Raw genomic sequence first — 18,695 nt, forward strand, 5'->3', positions numbered from 1 at the left:
TTTTTTATGACAATATTCTTGATATCATACATAATTTACATAATTTACACAACTTCCTTGAAACTTTCGAAGATCAGGGTACGGAGTAGATAAAAAGAGCTTATGTAACGCGTTCATGGTCCGCGGGCGGCCGCGCGGTGGTTGCCCCGAGAGACGCGGCCCGTAAACAGCACATCATCCCTCTCACCTTGAACCTTGGAACTTCGACTTGTGACCTCCAAGGGTCTTTTGTGTTGATACATTTTTTTTATTCTTCAACAGCTTATTGTTCTTATTTTTTTTTTCTTTGTACCTGTGATTTCAACACACTTCGATTGCATGCGCAAAGGCTGGCCGAGGCTCAACATCGATAAAAATGCCGGGGACAGTGGCAGATGGACCTACGGTCTCCATGTCTTGTATGTGGTACTACACTAATATATCCTTGCACGCACTAATAATTAGTTTAGTTGCCAACAATTTTTGGGGCAGAGATGATGCAGGACTTCAACCAATGTTGGACCGTGTGCATGGTTCAAAGATCACAAACGACGAACTGAAAGTTTTCTACAACAGTACGTGACATCCATGCGGCCGCGGCAAGATCGAATTCTAACATGTTTATAGTTCGAGCCTCTATCGAAGACGAATATGCACGGAAACTCCAAGCTCTGTGTCGCAAGTCCTTGGGATCATGCGAGACAGGGTCGCTCCGAGCGTCACTCGACGTGGTTCGTGGCGAGACTGAAGCCATTGCTAAGGCACACGCCGCCATTGCGGGGCAAATGAAGATAGAATTGGAGGAACCACTTGGCGCTTTTGCTAGTGGTATTAAGGAGAGACGAAAGATTATTCAACAGTGCATTGAGCGCTTACACAAGACTAAAATGCAACAGACACAGCTTGTCAACAAAGTGAGTGAGCCGGTGGAGTGATGAGAGACAGCATACTAATTGTACAGACGCGTGATCGTTACGAGCAGGATTGTCTCCGCATCAAGGGATACCTCGCGCAGGGCCATATGGTCATGGGCCAGGAAGAGCGCAAGAACAAGGCTAAGCTAGAGAAGACTCAGATCCAGATGGCATCAAATAGCCAAGAATATGAAGCGGCCGTCAAACAACTTGAGGAGACAACTGGACGCTGGAATAAGGAATGGAAGTCAGCATGCGACAAATTCCAAGATTTGGAAGAGGAACGTTTGGACTTCACAAAAAGCAGTCTGTGGACCTACGCGAACATTGCTTCAACTGTTTGTGTCAGCGATGATGCTGTATGTTTATTCTATCCAAGCCCATTTTGCAATACTGACTAGACATATAGTCCTGCGAGAAAGTCCGTCTGTCCTTGGAGAACTGTGAAGTCGAGAAGGATATTATTTTCTTCATCAAGGAGCAAGGAACTGGCCAAGAGATCCCGGATCCACCCAGGTTCATCAACTTCTGCAAAGATGATGACTCGGGCTCTGATATGGATGAAGCCGACGGCTACTCCGTAGCCCAGTTCCAGCGCACCATGAACCCTGCATTCCGCACATCCTCTCCTCAACCCTCAACATTCGATTCACACCATGACCCACAGTCAGACCTCGCAGCTCAAATGGGACATCCTGCTCCTCCTGCCGTTGGCAATGCGCCGCCACCTCAGCAGCAACCGCCACCCTTGCAGCAGCATCAACCGCCACCCTTGCAGCAGCATCAACCGCCACCCCCACAGCAGCATCAGCAGCCACCCCCACAGCAGCATCAGCAGCAGTTCATGCAGCAGCAGCCTCTCATGCACCAACAGCCGCCCCCACAGCAGCAGCAGTTTATGCATCAGCAGCCCCTCATGCACCAGAAGCCTCCTATCCAACAGCAGCCTCTGATGCAACAACAGCCTCTCATGCACCAGAAGCCTCCTATCCAACAGCAGCCTCTGATGCAACAACAGCCTCTCATGCACCAGCAGCCTCCTATCCAACAGCAGCCTCTGATGCAACAACAGCCTCTCATGCACCAGCAGCCTCCTATCCAACAGCAGCCTCTGATGCAACAACAGCCTCTCATGCACCAGCAGCCTCCTATCCAACAGCAGCCTCTGATGCAACAACAGCCTCTCATGCACCAGCAGCCTCCTATCCAACAGCAGCCTCTGATGCAACAACAGCCTCTCATGCACCAGCAGCCTCCTATCCAACAGCAGCCTCTGATGCAACAACAGCCTCTCATGCACCAGCAGCCTCCTATCCAACAGCAGCCTCTGATGCAACAACAGCCTCTCATGCACCAGCAGCCTCCTATCCAACAGCAGCCTCTGATGCAACAACAGCCTCTCATGCACCAGCAGCCTCCTATCCAACAGCAGCCTCTGATGCAACAACAGCCTCTCATGCACCAGCAGCCTCCCATCCAACCGCAGCCTCTCTTGCAACAGCAACCGCCGTTAGAGCCACAACCCGAGCAACCGGCGCCTTTAGACTTCCGCCGTGGAGGTGCACCGCCTCCGAACTATGATCCCGAGCAACATGGAGAGATTGGAGCTGTTCCTCACAACGCATACCCCACAGATGGTATGACCATGTTCTGTCGTGCCGGGCCACCCTCAGAGCGAAGCTCAGCGACGAGCGCGTATCGACCATCTAGCCGTGACTCTCAGAGCGAAGTTTCGAACTCAACCTCCATCTCCAGTGTCGAGGAAACCCCTACCAAGAAGTCTGTAGTAAAGCCAACAAACAGTGCGCCGATGTCAATTTCCGGGGATGACAAATCACCAAAAAAGAAGAGTGCTTTCTTCAGCAACAGCCCCTTCCGTCGCAAGAGTCGCCATGACAAAGAAAGGCCTGTTATTGCTTCACAGCAAGTCGTCTCTCCACAGGCGGTTGTTTCACCCCAACCAGCTTCGCGTGGTGGTTGGGATTCCCCGACAAAGCAAATGAGTCCGACGAAGCAAACTAGCCCACCCAAGCAAATGAGTCCCCCAAAGCAAGTGAGCCCACCCAAACAAGTCGTTAGCCCGCCCAAGCAAATCATCCCGCCCAAGCAAGTTAGCCCACCCAAGGAAGTCAGCCCACCCAAGCAGGCTAGCCCAACCAAACAAGTCAGCCCAGTCAGGCCTTCAGCAGGCCCGCCGGGTCGTGCCTCTGGGAGCCCGGAACCTGTTGATCCTCGAGCCAACTTCCAGCTTAATGTTGGGAATAATGTCTTTGATGTCGCATCCCCAGAAAAGAGTTCACCCCAGAAAGGAGCACAGCCAAACCAGGCATCTGAGGATGACTTGGACCCTATCGCGCGGGCTCTAGCAGACCTCAAGACAAGCGGTAAGCAATCGGCTACTCGGGTATCAGCAGATAGATATCATGGCATCTCTACACCCACTCCTTCCACACAATCCTCCGCCTATGGTGGCAGTAATGCTAGCGTTGCTGCTCCGCCACCAGCATACAATGATCCCGCAGTCAAGCGACTTGGCGCACCTCAACCGGCCTTTACGGCAAAGCAAATGCACAAGACCACTCAGAAGTATACTGGTCAAACTCAGAGCATGCTTCGAGGACAAAACAGCAGCATGGGGTCTAGACATAGCGGCCAAACCCAAGAAGCCCCCCGAGCTAGGTCGCCAGCACCAGCACCCCGAGCTAGATCGCCAGCACCAACATCCCGAGCTCGATCGCCAGCACCAACATCCCGAGCTCGATCACCAGCACCAGCACCCCGAGCTAGGTCGCCAGCACCAGTATCCAGACGGAGCGTCAGCCCTCAGCCTCAGGTTGCTTCTCCACGCGTGGACACTCGGATGAGCCAGAATAGTGGCAGGGGCCCGAGCCCAAGTCCGAGTAGTTATCATTCTAACAGCATGCGAAGTCAATACAGTCCATCGCCCACTCCCCGCCGTACTCAAGATCCACCCTATTCTCCAAACGATTTTGCTCGGAGGGCCTCGCCCGCTATGAGTCACCGTGCTGTATCCCCGCAGCCCCAGTTCAGGCAGCAAGCTCGTCCTTCTAGTTCTGGTGGTATGGAGCTGCAATTGTCTGGAAGCCACGATATGTACGGCTCTAGCAGTGCCAGTGCATATGGTGGCTCGGTTCGAGGAAGCAGCCGCCCATCATCAACTTATGGTGATGGCCCGCCTATTGGCCGGTCTCGGAGCCGTACCATGGCTGTTGCAGAGCCTGGACGCAAATTCAGCCGCGATGGCCGTCCCATCCTGCACTTCGGTAAGCATTTATTTCTCCTTTTGACAATGCGTTACTTGTATCTAACTTGATTTCACTCTCCCCAGCTCGTGCCATGTACACCTACAATGCCGCGATCCCTGAAGAGCTCAGCTTTGGCAAGGGCGATGTCCTTGCCGTCATTCGCTTGCAGGATGACGGGTGGTGGGAAGCCGAAGTCACCAACGCCCGTGGCCACCCTGGTCTCGTGCCAAGCAACTATCTGCAAATCATCTAATACCCCATTCATCTCACGACCCGCCACGACCCTCGAAACCTTCGTCTGACGGTGATGCTCTCCCTCATGTTCTCACGTAGATATCATGCTTTTCGTCGACTTTATTTGCACATTGGCGATTTATTTCTGATTCTACTTCTATTTTTCTTTCGTTCTCAACATGGTGCTACAGTCCCGTCTTGACATCACTGAACAGCCTGTTTAATCATATTATTCTGTTCTTGCGGATGTTTTTGGAAACTTTAGCGTATGTGTTTTGGGAATCTTTTTACCAAGTGCTTCATGTTCGAACGAAATTGTATGATGAGCAATCTCGGGCCATGAAGACCTTGGCGCTTTATGGTCTTTCCCCTTTCTTATTCCCCCTTCTTTGCTCGGTTCACGATAATTTGTTGTCATGGAGGATACGATATTCTTTGTTCTAATTGATGCTCTCTTTTCTACGATATATTTCCCATAATATATGTAAGTAGTAGGCATGTCATGATATCAGTGACTTAAATTCAATTGAACACAGTCTTCGTGTATACTTGACGATCCCCTCCTGTTGTTAAATTACCGTACCCTAGGTGGTAGATTGAAACCCTTTCCTCTAGATTGTTAATGGATCTAGGATCCCTACTACCCGATTACGATCGACATGGCAGAAATTAAAATCGAGGCCTAGTTGATCCTTACTTGGAATGCAAGCTATAAGATTAATGAGACTATCTATCCCCCGCTCTAGAGAGCCAGAATCTAACAGAATAACGAACTCCTTAATTGAGTTTTTTATTCAAGAATGACCACAGGAAGATATATGGGCATCGGGGGAAGGTATGAATCGAGCAGATGCATATAAATAAAGAGTCAAACCCGGGGGAAAGGGAAGCTACCTAATGGCGGGACTTTTACCTCAAACGGAAGTTCCGATAAACTCTAATTTAACCATGGAAGTCAGGATATTATTAGCGCACCAATGGAAGATTATGATTTAAAGTTACCTGGAGCGGAAGAAGATACATAACTACGTAGTAATTGCATACGTTAATAGTATACGATGGGAGTTAGTGATAGAAGCTTTAACTCAAAGTCTCGTTTTATGTATTTTGTAGCTTTCTCTTTCGTGTCATCCTTTGAGTGCTTTGGGTGTTTTATTGTCTACTGTATCACAATTGAATATTATAAGTCACTATGCTGTCATTTTAGCTTATTTAAACCTAACATTAGATTATTCAGACGCGCCGACGTCTCATTGCCATGGGCAAATCCCCTGGGTTCGAGTTGAACCGTTCTTGTGTTTCCAGCTGGAAACCCTCATCGATATCACCATCATATAATTTGACAATGGTAGCAATCACCACAGCTTGCTCAAAGTAGGAGATGTTGCGGCCAATGCAGGCTCGGGGACCCGTGCTGAATGGAATATGGTTGTTCATCATCATTTTTTTCTCCTCCGGGTCCTCTGTCAACCAGCGGTCAGGGTTGTACTCAGAAGCATTCTTGAACACCAGCTCATCTCGAAGTATCGAGTAAGTGGGCACAGATACTGTGACTCCTTCAGGAATAAATTTGTTTGCAATGGCCCTCCTTTCGGAACAATTCGAGGCAGGCCAAAAGAACTCGGTGGACGCAATCGGAGGGCTTCTTCGATACAAGCTCGTAGATACGGCATTTTGGACACTACTTCGTAGGTGGGGATCTCGTTCTCAGAGTCGGCATTGATCTCGTCACGGAGTTTTTGAAGCACTCGGGGGTGCGTGTACAAAAGAAAAATCGTGCTTGTCATGGCGGCAGTGCTGGTTTCAGTTCCGGCATTCATCATGACCGAGCACTCAGCCATGATTTCGCCGAAAGACAAGTTGAGGTCCTGACCCTTACTATCCTGTAGCAAGCGTTGACATAGGTCATCTGAAGGCGCTGTATTTGCCAACCGCCTTTTTGTGTTGTAGTACACAATATTGTCCCAATCAGTGCCGGCCTTCTTGTACGGGTGGTTTTTCACAAAAAGGCGCGAGATGTGCGCATAGTGTGCAGTGATTGCAAGCACATTATTGATCACCGTGGAATCAAGCAAACTCTGAATAAATGGGACGCGGTATATCCGACCATCTTTCGACTCAGCCTCAAGAAGGTCGTCGTTACGTTCCAGACACCCAAGCTTGTGTCCGTAGAGAAGCTGACCGAATAGGTCGATCAGGAAATAATTAAGAAGTCGCCGCATGTTGGCCTTTGTGCCCGCTGCCTCATGGCGGTCCAAAACTTCCAACAACGCCGAGATGTTCTCTCGCAGCTGGGGCTCGAAGCCGACCACTGTCTTCGCCGCAAACGTGTGCGCGAACATCTTTCGTTTTGCCTGATGCTCGGCCTTGTCGCGCGCATCGGCAAGATTCCGGTGCGGTCCCGCACCTGCATCGTACCAGATATCCTTGAGCATATTGGCACCGTGACCGTAGATTTGATGGGGGGCCATCGGGTCGAGAATAGAGATGTGATTAGGGGCGATGCGTACGTGGGTTCCCAGTTGTTGATGAGCTTCGTGAACCGCCGCATAGTGATTCCATCGTAGATTATGATAAATTCGCCATAGGGAGCTGAAACCGGCTATCGAGGGTGTGGGATGCTGTCGGAGGCCTTTGGGGTCCCAGAAGTGATGAATCACTCGGAACAAAAGCAGAGCCAGGACAGTCAGAGCCAGGAAGTAGGGCACGAGAGAGAGAAGCATATTGAGAGGATGGGTTCAGATCGTCAGGAAGTTCTAACAATTTGGATTCTTGGACACTCAGAAGGGGAGGTCATCTGTCGGGCTTACGCTCCATTTATATTGACGATACATCCGGTCAATTGCCCGGACCTAAAAACCACAGACAACCATTCCTATCCAGTACCGTCGTGATGAATAGAAGGCACCGCATTCCGCAGCCACCGTATACATTGTGATTCAGTAGAGGAGCCAATCAGCTTTGCGGGTTTAACTTTCCCAAATAGGCAATCCGCCCTCAGGCCGGAGTCGGGAACTTCCCCATGGGGTTTCTTGGCCCGATGTATATGGATAAAGATCATGACGTTAGTCCATTCAAGGTTTCAAGATTCAATTTGAGCTGAGGGTGACCTTCGGGAACGTAAAGTAAATTTTTACAAATCATCATAAAAATAGACAATTACATGTACAAATGTGTATGAAATATTAGCTCGGTGACTGCATAAGTCCATCTCGACCTACGTAGTCTCCACCCCTCCCCCGCAGTTTTTGTAAAACTGTAGTCATAGTCATACCCATGTGATTGCGGTGGGATCTGTCCCTTTTCAATTCAATCCTTACACCTCACCCCTCTCACCTATCTTCTGTAGCCCTAGCTTGTAGGGGAGACCAGTTATTCTCTATGGCCAACCTCACATTCGTGACGCCTCAAGGTCCCCACCACAAGGCACGTCGCTTCCGCTCGCGGAAAGCCTGCGATGATTGTCGGCACAAAAAGGTAGGTGCAGTCAGTTCCGAGCTCCGGTCGGTCGGCTGACCAGCATGTTCCAAGAGACGATGTCAACATCAACCACCAGGGTCCGTGAGTCGATCCCTGAATCCTCAGAAGCTCGTGTGGGTGGACACCAATTTGATACCGGAGTCGAATGGTAGCGCGGATGTCATCTCAAGGCGGACAGGCCATAGAGAGTTATCCAGGTCGTTGAGCCGTCAGCCGAGCGAGGGCAAGCAGGAAAATATCCAACTTCAAGGAGAAACACTCGAAAATCAACCACAAGAACAGGAACGAGACGAAGAGCAGTCGAAGCTGCAGGAACTCAGACCCGACGCCAGTGGCAGTCCACCCACACCGCGTTTTGTGGGAGACTTGAATCCAGAGGCTCGACTGCTTGATGAACACCATTCCCCGGAAGATGTGCAGGAGACAAATCCTAGAAAAGTCGGGGTTTGGATCCAGCCAGGACCAAACAACAAATGTGGCAATACTGATAATACGGGCTTTGCGCCAACACAATACTCTTCTCCGAAGAGAGGGCTAGGTCGCTTGCAGTACCCCATTTCAGACCTCCTGTCTGACAATACTATCAAAGTACTGTCGGGCTTTTACTTTGCCAACATACATCCGATCATCCCACTTCTCGATGAAGAAGAGTACTGGCAGTCGCTTTCCCGGGGCACAATTCCTATGCCATTAGTGCACGTTGTGTGTCTTTTGGCTGCCAAAGACAATGGTGCCGAGAAACATTTGAAGCTTCTTCAGTGTAGAGACACTCTCGTACCAGTGCGGAAATTCTGCAACCAATTGTATGTCTCTCTCTCGACACTGTCTCGACATACCATGAAGAAAACAACCATGATGCGAGTCCTCGGTCTGCTCTCCCTGCACCAGGAAGGGAGCGATGGAGTAGAGGAGGCCTCCGGCTGCATCGCTCAGGCCATACACTACGCCCAGTCACTGGCACTGCACTTGCCGCGTCCCAACGATGGGGATGGTGACTTGAAGAGAACCTTTTGGTGCCTTTGGACTCTAGATCGACTGAATGCCGCAACCAACTCGAGACCGTGCGTGATGGCAGACATGGACATCGCAGTCTCTGAATTGACACCTCAAGAGTCTGGATTTGCTGCATTCAACGTCTTGTTTCGAATCGCCCAAATGCTTAACAAGGTCATCGGGCTCTACCGGCCCAAACTCGAAGAAGCTTACTCTGGGTGGGACTCGGATTTTCCGGGGTTTGAGCACATTATGAACGAAATGGACGCATGGAGCCTTGATCCCTCCACCATCGGTTCGTGACCAAATCTCTGCACCATCCAAATCCTCCTAAATATGATTTTGTTTACAGTTTGACTAATATCATCTTCCATTTAAGCTACCTTGCACCTATTTTTTCTCGCCACCTCGATCCTCGCGCACCGCCTGAAAACCATCACAACACTGCCCTCGCCCACCCCAGCAAGGTTGAGACAGCAGCTTTCCGCAATCCAGGTCATTCGTTACATGCAAGACCCGATCCGACGGGACGCATTGCATCCGTTCCCGATTGTTGTTTATGCAACGTCTCTCGCTTTGTCTGTTTCTTACCAGCAACTACGGTACAGTCGCATATTTAGCGACCAGGAGGATGCTCGCCAGGATTTCAACACGGGGTGTGAGGTCTTGCAAGAATTGCGCCGAAAATGGGGTTCTGCCGATGCGATGGCAGCCTTGGCAAATAGAATCTCTGGCGCAGTTGATCAGCTACCATGCCTTGATATACTTCGGGTACACCGATCCGATCGGAAAAAGAGTGATAGCAACCTGGCCGAAAACCTTGCATCGATGGTCGATCAACAGCCTCCGGATTTGTCAACGGATGATTGCTCGGCAGATTCTCAGACAGCCATGTCTTGTCTGGAAACAATGAACCTATTTGCAGGCATGGATGATGTGTCTTGGATGTATTTGGACGCCGAAAATCCGGTCAGCTTCGATAGCTTTCCCGCGGAATTCGACGAGTCGTACAGTGTCTGGTAGAGCTCGGCAAGGTCTGTGTCTGAACGTGTACGCTAGGTTATAAATGTATCAAGATTGTTTCTTGCGGGAAAATTTAGGAGAGTGTAGATGTGCAGACCGTGTAAACGAAGGAAATTATCTAGCGCCTCCGGGGCTGCCCGTCGAGGCACCTGTGAAGACGAATCGGAAATTGCACTCACCGGCAGAGTTTCCATGTAGGGTTATCTCCGCGCCACTATTTTTGGGCAATAAACCCTTTCTGGATCGTATAGTCCGTCTTCCGCCGCACGGCGTATTCCTTTTTAGTATGTAGGTTATGTCAGAAATGTTGCCGGATACTCAGTTGTTGTACACGACGTCGTTTGTTCTCATGCCATCATTTAGATGCTCTGATTGTACATCATTTTGCATTATCTTGATCAAGGTATTGGTCAAGGTTTTGCTTATCGCACAGAAGGTGCTGCTGGTTAGACTACACAGCCGTGTTTAACTGTACCCCCGGAAACCCCAACCAGGCTTAGCGTTGAAACCGACCCCATTTTGCGGCTCGACTGTACGTCACGTGTTACGACATAGCCCTAGGTATACCCTGCCGCATGTCACCTTGGCCGAGATGGGCACTAACTTGGCCTTGCATTTTGTACCAAAATTACAGACCCACGCGGTAATTTATTTATGATAGGCCGGTATTAGCGGGCTTATGTACAACGATCGGTAGTTCTCCCAACAAAGCCATCCATATGAATAGACGGATCAAAGTAAGGACCTTATAAATAGTGCTGCATTGCTTATTTTACATCGGGATATAAAATAGAGAGCCTGTCCCCTCCGTTGGGAGGTCTCTATGTCACTCGTTCTCCCCGGGCAACGGATAGCTGTTACCTTCAAAGAGCTTGCTAGCAGACTGTAACAACTCAGCAGTTTCATTCCCAAGCCACTGTGGAAGAAGCAATTCTCTGCTGCCTTCTACTTCCACGAACTTTCCTCCAGCGATCTGCGTAAGCATTAGCATTCAAGACTTAGGAGGAAAAAGTGTCAGAGTCAGACACAGTACCATGTAGCATTTTCCAGTCTCATCTCGCGTGCAGGCAAGAGAAATCGCCATTGAGACGCACTCCAGTGTGTTTGATTTGAGACCTGAGTGTTTCCACTTCTCAGCTAATGCTTTGAATGTAGGGGTAGGCGTGAAGAACGGAGCGACGGCATTGATTCTGATCCCTAGCTCTCGACCAACTTGTTGTGCTGCTCGAAGAAGACCAGTGATCCCATGTTTTGATGCAATATACGCTCCCACCCCAGTTGATCCAAAATATCCAGATGTCGACGTTACCAGAACTACAGATCCTCTCAGCCCACTGGAAGACGTGACTTGGTTATGCTGCATGTAGTGTAGTGCAAGTCGCAAAGCTTCAAGAAAGGGACGCCACATATTAGTCACAGAAAAGAGGACTTGCAACTCTAAAATGAGTATGGAAAATACATACTGTTAATCGTTCCTTTGAGATTGACATCTATTACACGAAATCCCTCTGTCGACTCGCGCAGTTCCCCATGCTCGTCAACATTGCCAATATCAAAAAGCTTATGGCTCTCCATTATCCCGGCATTGGCCACAACAATGTCGACTTTGCCGAATTGTTGGATGCATTGAGCAAAAAGAAGTTTCATTTCTGTCCAAATAAGGATGTTGACACCCACAAATGACGCAGATTCAGGGTGTTGTAATGATTGAATCAATGTTTCAGCATCAGAACGAGTGCGTTCCAGGTCGGCAACCAAGGTATTTGCTCCCCATGAGTTGAGCAAACGTACAGTCTCTGCCCCTATGCCATTTGCTCCTCCTGTCACAATAGCAGTCTTTCCCGACAGACTTCTCAGTGCGAAGAAGTCGGCATCCTTGATGCTATCCATCATGTGCTTTCGCGTAGGTATATCTTTCAGGGACACTTTTCGATGAGGTATCAAGATAGTTTAATTTATATCGCATTGGCAGCCTCCGAAGACGGATACGCAAGAAGATTCAATGCTACATCCGATGCATGTCGGTGTTTTCTCCTCGACATATTCTCGGCTTATTCGGACAGGCCAAGCGGAGATTTACCAATTAACTCGCCCAACATGCGTTTCGACGGGGATACTGATTCGGCGTCAATCTCCAGCGCACAAATCAGTCGAAAGCAGCCGGGTGCTTAGCAAGGTGTTAATTCCTTTCAAGATAGAGACCAGTACCTCTCCAATAAAATTAAGGAAATGGGTGGGTCTCGCGAATAAGAAAAAGCCCCATTCTGTCTAAAAGCTTTGTCACCATGAGCTGGCATTGTTATATATATTTGAAGGAATCATAATTTAATGATTTTACTTGAAGATGAAGGAAGAACACTATCGATAAAACAAACTTGGGTTTTATTTCCGTGATATATATCTATATAGATCAATCCTGAAGAACACGATCACTATCCTTATCAACAAGAAGTAGCAACGATATTTATAAGAGATGCTAGCTCAGATGGGGCACTAGTATTGGGGAAATGTCCAGAATTGCAAAGGAGTGTGGTCACTTGTCGGCCGCTCTTCATGGCAATCATGTCAATGACGGATCTCTGAAGTGCGGGGGGTACAGAAATATCGTCTTCGCAAATTATGTAAGAGACTGGGATATTCATGTATCCTGCATTTTGGAGTGGCTCGGCAAAGCTCGTCGCTGAATGCGCCTTCATGTGGTTTGCATATTGGATGGATTGGGCGTACGGCAGGTCCGAGAAATTGACGCTTGCGCAGCCGTCAGGCTCAGAAGTCAAGTAATCTCCCTGTGTAAAGTATTTATTATTGACAATTCCGATCCTTATTTTGCCTGTTCTTACCTCGAGTTTTATGAAATGAGGCATTTTCTCGCCCATCATTGTCACGATAGATCCACCGATTTCAGGTACTGGAGAGCTGATGTAGACGAGATGAACAATACCCCCAGTTTTCCCCAAGGCTTGCCGCTCGGCCTTTGAAACCCCAGCCGTGCTTTCGGTACCACACACCCCACCGTAGGAATGCATCAATAAGATGATCTCATGGCCGTAGTCTGCTAGCTTCGTCGTCACCATCTTGATATGCTCCGCATCCTCCATCATTGATGCAGCTGGCAATGGATCACGATTTCCAACAGATGGAAGGTCAACAGTGGTTGCACTCAGGCCATATTCTGAGAGGTGCTGCACAAAATCCGAGTACAGCGATGGTGGGGCAAAGGAAGCCGGAACAATAACAACGTGAGCCTTTTGCTTTTGCATTATGATGGCTTCTGATCAACAGATGACTCACTTGTAATGTCGGCCTCGAGGCTACTTAAACAGGGAGAGTGTCGAGGAAAATTGTTTCCATCTCCAATATCGGAGTTTTGGTCATGATAAATTTACCGAGAGAATAGGCCGAGGTGAAAACCAAGGCCGAATAGACCGGGGTCATCGGGTGTTACCCCGGATCTTCCTTAGGTCCGTCGGAAGTGCTTAGCAGGGACCCCAGGTGTGTATCCGAAAGAAAAGAGCGACATTCACTATTACTCTTTCCAAGTTACAGCACCTAGTGCCGAAAAAGCCTCTGTTGCTATCCCTGATCAGATGTCTGTGGGTCTTTTCAGTTGAGCAAGAGTCCGAATAGAGGCTATATAAAGGTTCTGAGAATCTTCACCAGTTTTGCATAGACTTTCTCAACATCAAGACAGCCTTTCTTTCCCAAAGAACACCATCATATATTTTAAATCATGTCCAAGCACATTGCCATCATAGGAGCAGGGCCATCGGGTCTGACCCTTGCAGCTCTGTTGCAACATCATTCGATTCCCTTTACCATCTATGAGCGAGAGAAATCCACCAGTTCTCGCTTTCAAGGAGGATCTCTGGACCTTCATCCAGAGTCTGGTCAACAGGCTTTGTTCGAAGCTGGGCTCCGGGAGCAGTTCAACAAGTACGCCCGATATCACGACCAGGACTACCGCTTTGGCGACAAAAATGCTGTCACGTGGTTGTATCATCAAGCACCGGCTGACGCAGATGGGCGTCCCGAAATTGACCGTGCAATGCTTCGCAAGATACTCATCGAGTCCCTCGATCTAGCGAACATCAAATGGGACCACCGCGTCTCAGACGTATCCCCACAGGAAGATGGCCGCGTGAAAATATCTTTCGGCGACCAGCACAACCCAGTGGTAACTGATCTGCTTGTTGGTGCGGATGGAACTTGGTCCAAGGTTCGGCCACTCCTCACCAGCTGGAAGCCCGAGTATACTGGCCTCACTGTTATCGACTGCCGCATCTCTGACCTGGATAAAAGATTTCCAGAGCTTGGAGAGTTCATCGGCCGCGGTACCTATTTCTGCCTTTCCGAAGGTAGTGGGATCTTTATGCAGCGGAATGGAGATGGGAGCGTGCGTGTCTACCCTTGCCTGCGAGTCGAAGAGAACTGGGCCTCAAAAGATGCCTCTTTCGACTGGAGTGACCAGAAAAAGATGACTGAGTATCTGATTGATACCTTCTTTTCAACCTGGGATCCTCGCCTCCAGGATGTCATCCGCAATGTTGACGCAAGCATGACTCCACGTGCCCAGTATCGCATGCCCCTAGGGCTGCGTTACAACCACTGCCAAGGCTTGACAATGATCGGTGATTCTTTGCATGTTATGTCGTGGTTTGCTGGAGAAGGTGCAAATTTGGCAATGCTGGACGCCTTGGATCTTTTCCACGAAATCTACGCTCATCCCAAGGACTTGGATTTGGCAGTGCGTCGCTATGAGACTAAAGTGGTAGATTGTGGACGGGCCGATGCGACTAACGAAATGTCACAAGACCTACTTGTCAAGGCTATGTCAGACGACTCTCCTCGAGCGTATGTTGAAGGGATGGCCAAGGCAATGGATGTTTGGTTCGCGGACGGGAAGTTGCTGGACAGTATGGATCGAGACGTATTGTATAGTAACTAATCTTCCCTAGACCTCGGGAAGAATATTAGCTTATTCATCTTGGTACCAACCGTATTGAAATCTCCGTGTCGAATCTCGCGACCGTCTATCCTTGATCGCGCTTCTATGTCCGTTCCACTAGATAAATGCTGTGTTTAAAACCCAATTAAAGACAAAGATTTTCAGCGGGTAGATTATTTTTTCAACTTCTTTTACTCAATCGGAAAGCATAAGCATAATATATGCTTCTGTTTAGCATTTACACTTTAGGGTAGAGCTCCGTGAAGCCCACAAAGCCCACAAAGCCCATAGCCCAACCCAACCCAACCCGCAAATGGGCTGGGCTTTGGGCCCGGGTAAGGCCCAGTTAGCACCAAACAATACAAACATTCCAAAAAAAGTGACTTTTTGAATTACCCCATGTTTAGATCCCGTTTTTAGCCCTTATGTTAGGGTTATATTTGAATATTTTAGTAATTCCAAGTTCATTATTAGTTCAATTCATATATTACATTTGAAAACGCGAGAAAACGCGTGATTTAGACAAGTTTTGAATTACAGAGGCTCACTTAGAAAGTAGTATATACATCCTAAATATATATCTAACATCGAAGTTAACCTCCACTTATGTGCTTGCTTAGCTATTATTACTGTATATTCCAGCTTTAAACTCTATACAATTAGTACAAGGATAGAATACAAGACGCCGGTTTATAAGCGCCAAGACCCTATTAATGGGCTTTATAGAGCGCTACTCCCGGGCAAGGTGTTTATGACGGGACGGTATTTGGATGGTTGCCGTCGTGACATTGCCTGTCGGCTTATTGATATTTTGTGATATCCCAGATAAGGAGCTTGAATTGTTAGCGCCGACAGTATTATGTATTCTTCATTGTCAGAGATACGAACAGGAGACAAGACATTCTAGCATTGATCTATACAGCGAGATCATATTAGAGATGTGAATAAGGTTATTGTTGCTATATCAAAAAGTACAGCCAAACGACCAAAGCCGCACAGCTTGTCCCTGATATTTCAATAACTCTTTGCAGTCAGAATTTTTGCTAATTGGATAATTTTGAAGTAACCGAAATAACTGAGCCTTCTTTGGAATGGGTGGGAGTTTTACATATGTTTTGTCAGGATATGAGTCTCTAGACTGAGCCGTCCTCATTACCTAGACACCGGTACTCCCAAAGCCGACGCATCGGATAAGCATCAATGAATTCAATAATTTATAATATGCACTATGTTTGCATTTCAGAAGGCCTCCAATTGGCCAAAATTTGCTGCAAGCCACCTGCAGCAGCTTCCATCGGTCTAAATTGCCGAGCCCGAAATTGCCGAGCCGAAATTGCCGACGTCACCATACCCGGCAAAAAGGATCCTGCTCGGTGATTTCTCATATTAATTCCCCAATATCAGCAACAATCTCAAGCTGAAAGATGGACCGTTTACCAATCAACTCACAGCGTGTGGTGAAACTAAGCGCCAAGAAGCGGCGTCCCCCATTAGCCTGTATCCAGTGCTATCAGCGTAAGCTCAAATGTGGCAGAGAGTTTCCATCATGCAGCCGCTGCTCGAAGACAGGAAACGCCGACAGGTGCACCTACCGTACCAATCCAGCAATATCTTCTTCGGTGGATGGAATGCGCAGCGAGGACCATTCTGGGAGCGCTAGTGCCATGGCAACGTCCTCGCGTACACCCATCCCGTTGTCAGAGACTCCGGAAAGACATCGGGCCCCTTCCGACCGAAATGGGAAAATGACCCACTTGAGAGGACAAGAGGCCATCACCAGGTTCTATGGGTATAGCTATCCTCTGAACTTTTACCAACAGGTACGCCATACCATCTCATCTACTAGATATGCAGCATCATCTCAACAGTGATAGTTTACCGAGCTTCCATCCTACATCATCGAAATCAAAACCAAAAATCCAGCAATTAACACACTTCGTGACGAAATTTATCCTCTGGCCAATGATGAATATCGGCTTCGTCCGTTGGCACATGACACGGTGCTCGGAGACACGTTGAGACAACTGATTCCCACAAAGCCGGTCGCAGACACATTGGTCCAGACTTATATTGACAGATTTGAGATCATACACCGAGTGCTCAATATATCGGCTTTCATAGCTGATTACAATCGCCACTGGGCCAGTCCACTTTCCACGCCCGCTTCCTTTTTGGTGCAATTCCTTTTGGTAGCAGCAACCGCTGCGAGTTTTCACCCCGAAATATGCATCAACGTTATGAGCCAACAAACCGTCCATGGCCATGCACTTGATTGGATTGAGGCTGCGGAGTCGTGGCTCAATTCCTCGACTAATCAGCCTCCTCAATCCTGGGATACCTTAGCGACTCATTGTCTCTTGCTCATTGCGAAGCGTGCAAACCATATTCAAGAGAGCTCCTTCTGGACATACACTGGGGCACTGGTGCGGTGGGCTATGGCAGCAGGATATCACCGTGAATCTGGCTCGACCGCGAGAATATCACCCTACTTCCGGGAGATGCGTCGACGTCTATGGATGACGATCGTGGAACTCGATCTTCAGGCCTCGGTGGAACGGGGTATGCCCCCAAGCGTCGGAAGAGAAGATTTTAACATAATATCACCGCTGAATATCGACGATTCCAAGCTACAGGAGTCGGGCCAAGATCCCCTGAAAGGTATGCCGCTCGCTACATTGACAGACACGTCTTTCCAGGCGCTTCTGTACCGTTCTTTGCCTGTAAGATTGAGAATATGTGCGTTTGTCAATGGATGTTGCGAAGAAGATGATTTTGACCAGGTCTTGCACCTTGGAGAGGAGCTAGAAGAAGCACTCCAGGATATTCCTGAATGGAACAACCCCCAAGACAATCCGCGACAGCAGCAGACCACCATGTACGTGAAGAGATCACTGAGCATTTACCTGCACCAGTATACGCTCTTGTTGCATATTCGGTTTGCAATCCAAACTCCGCCTTCATTCAAATCTACCATCTGCCAACGTGCAAGGTTAGAGGCATCCTTGAAGATCCTTGACCATCATCAAAGGCTTATACATGATGAAAATGTACCGGAGCAAGCTTGCAGGACCGGATTGGTACTTGCTGCCCTGAATATCTGCCACGAAATTTACACAAACTTTGGACCTCATGGTAAGCAAAATCACAATCTCGCTTCTCCACTTCTATTGTTGTGCGCGCTAAAGAAGGATCCACAACTAATTACTGGAAAGCTCTAAATCAATCAGCTACTATGACAACATTTCCCCAAGTTTCAACATTTCTCTTGGCCAATATTGAGCAGGTACTACATATTTTGGAAAAGAGGGTCATCGCAACATTCCACGGTTTAAACGAATATTACATACTCAGCATGATAATTGGTTTACTCAAATCCAAGCTGTGGCCAGAGTCATGCGCAACATCCGACAAGGAGGCAGTAAATAGAGTGATCCAAATCTGTACGATACTGCAGACACAGTGGGCTGCCATTCAGCCAGATCATTCTCTACTAGGTCCAGTGCAAGTATTCCCACTGAAAAGCTCCATTCAACCCCGTATTGATTGGCTGTAGAAACAATAGAACTCTACGTGGGCTTAACTTGCTAGAGGATGCAAGCTCTATGATTCCCGACGGCGCAACTGAACTATTTAGTTCAATGGTATGTAATTGGTTTCTACGATTTCAATGTTGTGACATCCACTGACGGATACTGAGCAGTTTTCAGAGGATTTGGGTTTCATGAATGATGGTACAGATTTCGCCTTCTTTCATGAATAATTAGCCTTGCTGAAGTATGTCGCACCGAAAATCATGTTATCACCAATACCCCGTCACAATTCTAGGGTCTGTGCCGGTGAATAAAAAAAGATCTAACTAAG

At 48.3% G+C, this 18,695-nt stretch overlaps 7 protein-coding genes across 7 annotated transcripts; 4 read left to right on the plus strand and 3 right to left on the minus strand.

The window, feature by feature from the left end:
• Positions 1-355: 355 nt before the first annotated feature.
• PEX2_008510 (formin-binding protein HOF1) lies at positions 356-4,412 on the plus strand (the record flags this gene model as incomplete). Its single annotated transcript, XM_016738128.1, has 6 exons — positions 356-398; positions 450-554; positions 607-893; positions 941-1,252; positions 1,303-4,177; positions 4,243-4,412. The coding sequence occupies 6 exons, from the start codon at positions 356-358 to the stop codon at positions 4,410-4,412; spliced, it is 3,792 nt and encodes a 1,263-aa protein (XP_016594237.1).
• A 1,214-nt stretch (positions 4,413-5,626) lies between these two features.
• Positions 5,627-7,116, minus strand: PEX2_008520 (Cytochrome P450; the record flags this gene model as incomplete). The annotated part of the gene is made up of 2 exons (XM_016738129.1): positions 5,627-5,940; positions 6,015-7,116. The coding sequence occupies 2 exons, from the start codon at positions 7,114-7,116 to the stop codon at positions 5,627-5,629; spliced, it is 1,416 nt and encodes a 471-aa protein (XP_016594238.1).
• Positions 7,117-7,850: 734 nt separating this feature from the next.
• On the plus strand, positions 7,851-9,889 carry PEX2_008530 (fungal specific transcription factor domain-containing protein; the record flags this gene model as incomplete). The annotated part of the gene is made up of 4 exons (XM_016738130.1): positions 7,851-7,870; positions 7,925-7,954; positions 8,026-9,161; positions 9,246-9,889. 4 exons carry the CDS (start codon positions 7,851-7,853, stop codon positions 9,887-9,889), a joined length of 1,830 nt encoding a protein of 609 aa, XP_016594239.1.
• An 826-nt stretch (positions 9,890-10,715) lies between these two features.
• Positions 10,716-11,782, minus strand: PEX2_008540 (Short-chain dehydrogenase/reductase SDR; the record flags this gene model as incomplete). Its single annotated transcript, XM_016738131.1, has 3 exons — positions 10,716-10,862; positions 10,923-11,203; positions 11,353-11,782. 3 exons carry the CDS (start codon positions 11,780-11,782, stop codon positions 10,716-10,718), a joined length of 858 nt encoding a protein of 285 aa, XP_016594240.1.
• A 548-nt stretch (positions 11,783-12,330) lies between these two features.
• On the minus strand, positions 12,331-13,149 carry PEX2_008550 (alpha/beta hydrolase; the record flags this gene model as incomplete). Its single annotated transcript, XM_016738132.1, has 2 exons — positions 12,331-12,675; positions 12,730-13,149. 2 exons carry the CDS (start codon positions 13,147-13,149, stop codon positions 12,331-12,333), a joined length of 765 nt encoding a protein of 254 aa, XP_016594241.1.
• A 470-nt stretch (positions 13,150-13,619) lies between these two features.
• On the plus strand, positions 13,620-14,834 carry PEX2_008560 (FAD-dependent oxidoreductase; the record flags this gene model as incomplete). The annotated part of the gene is made up of 1 exon (XM_016738133.1): positions 13,620-14,834. The coding sequence occupies one exon, from the start codon at positions 13,620-13,622 to the stop codon at positions 14,832-14,834; it is 1,215 nt and encodes a 404-aa protein (XP_016594242.1).
• A 1,424-nt stretch (positions 14,835-16,258) lies between these two features.
• On the plus strand, positions 16,259-18,052 carry PEX2_008570 (fungal specific transcription factor domain-containing protein; the record flags this gene model as incomplete). Its single annotated transcript, XM_016738134.1, has 3 exons — positions 16,259-16,349; positions 16,404-16,654; positions 16,709-18,052. The coding sequence occupies 3 exons, from the start codon at positions 16,259-16,261 to the stop codon at positions 18,050-18,052; spliced, it is 1,686 nt and encodes a 561-aa protein (XP_016594243.1).
• Positions 18,053-18,695: the final 643 nt, after the last annotated feature.

Source organism: Penicillium expansum (genome assembly GCF_000769745.1).
Source record: "Penicillium expansum strain MD-8 chromosome Unknown contig25, whole genome shotgun sequence".
Lineage (NCBI taxonomy): Eukaryota > Fungi > Ascomycota > Eurotiomycetes > Eurotiales > Aspergillaceae > Penicillium > Penicillium expansum.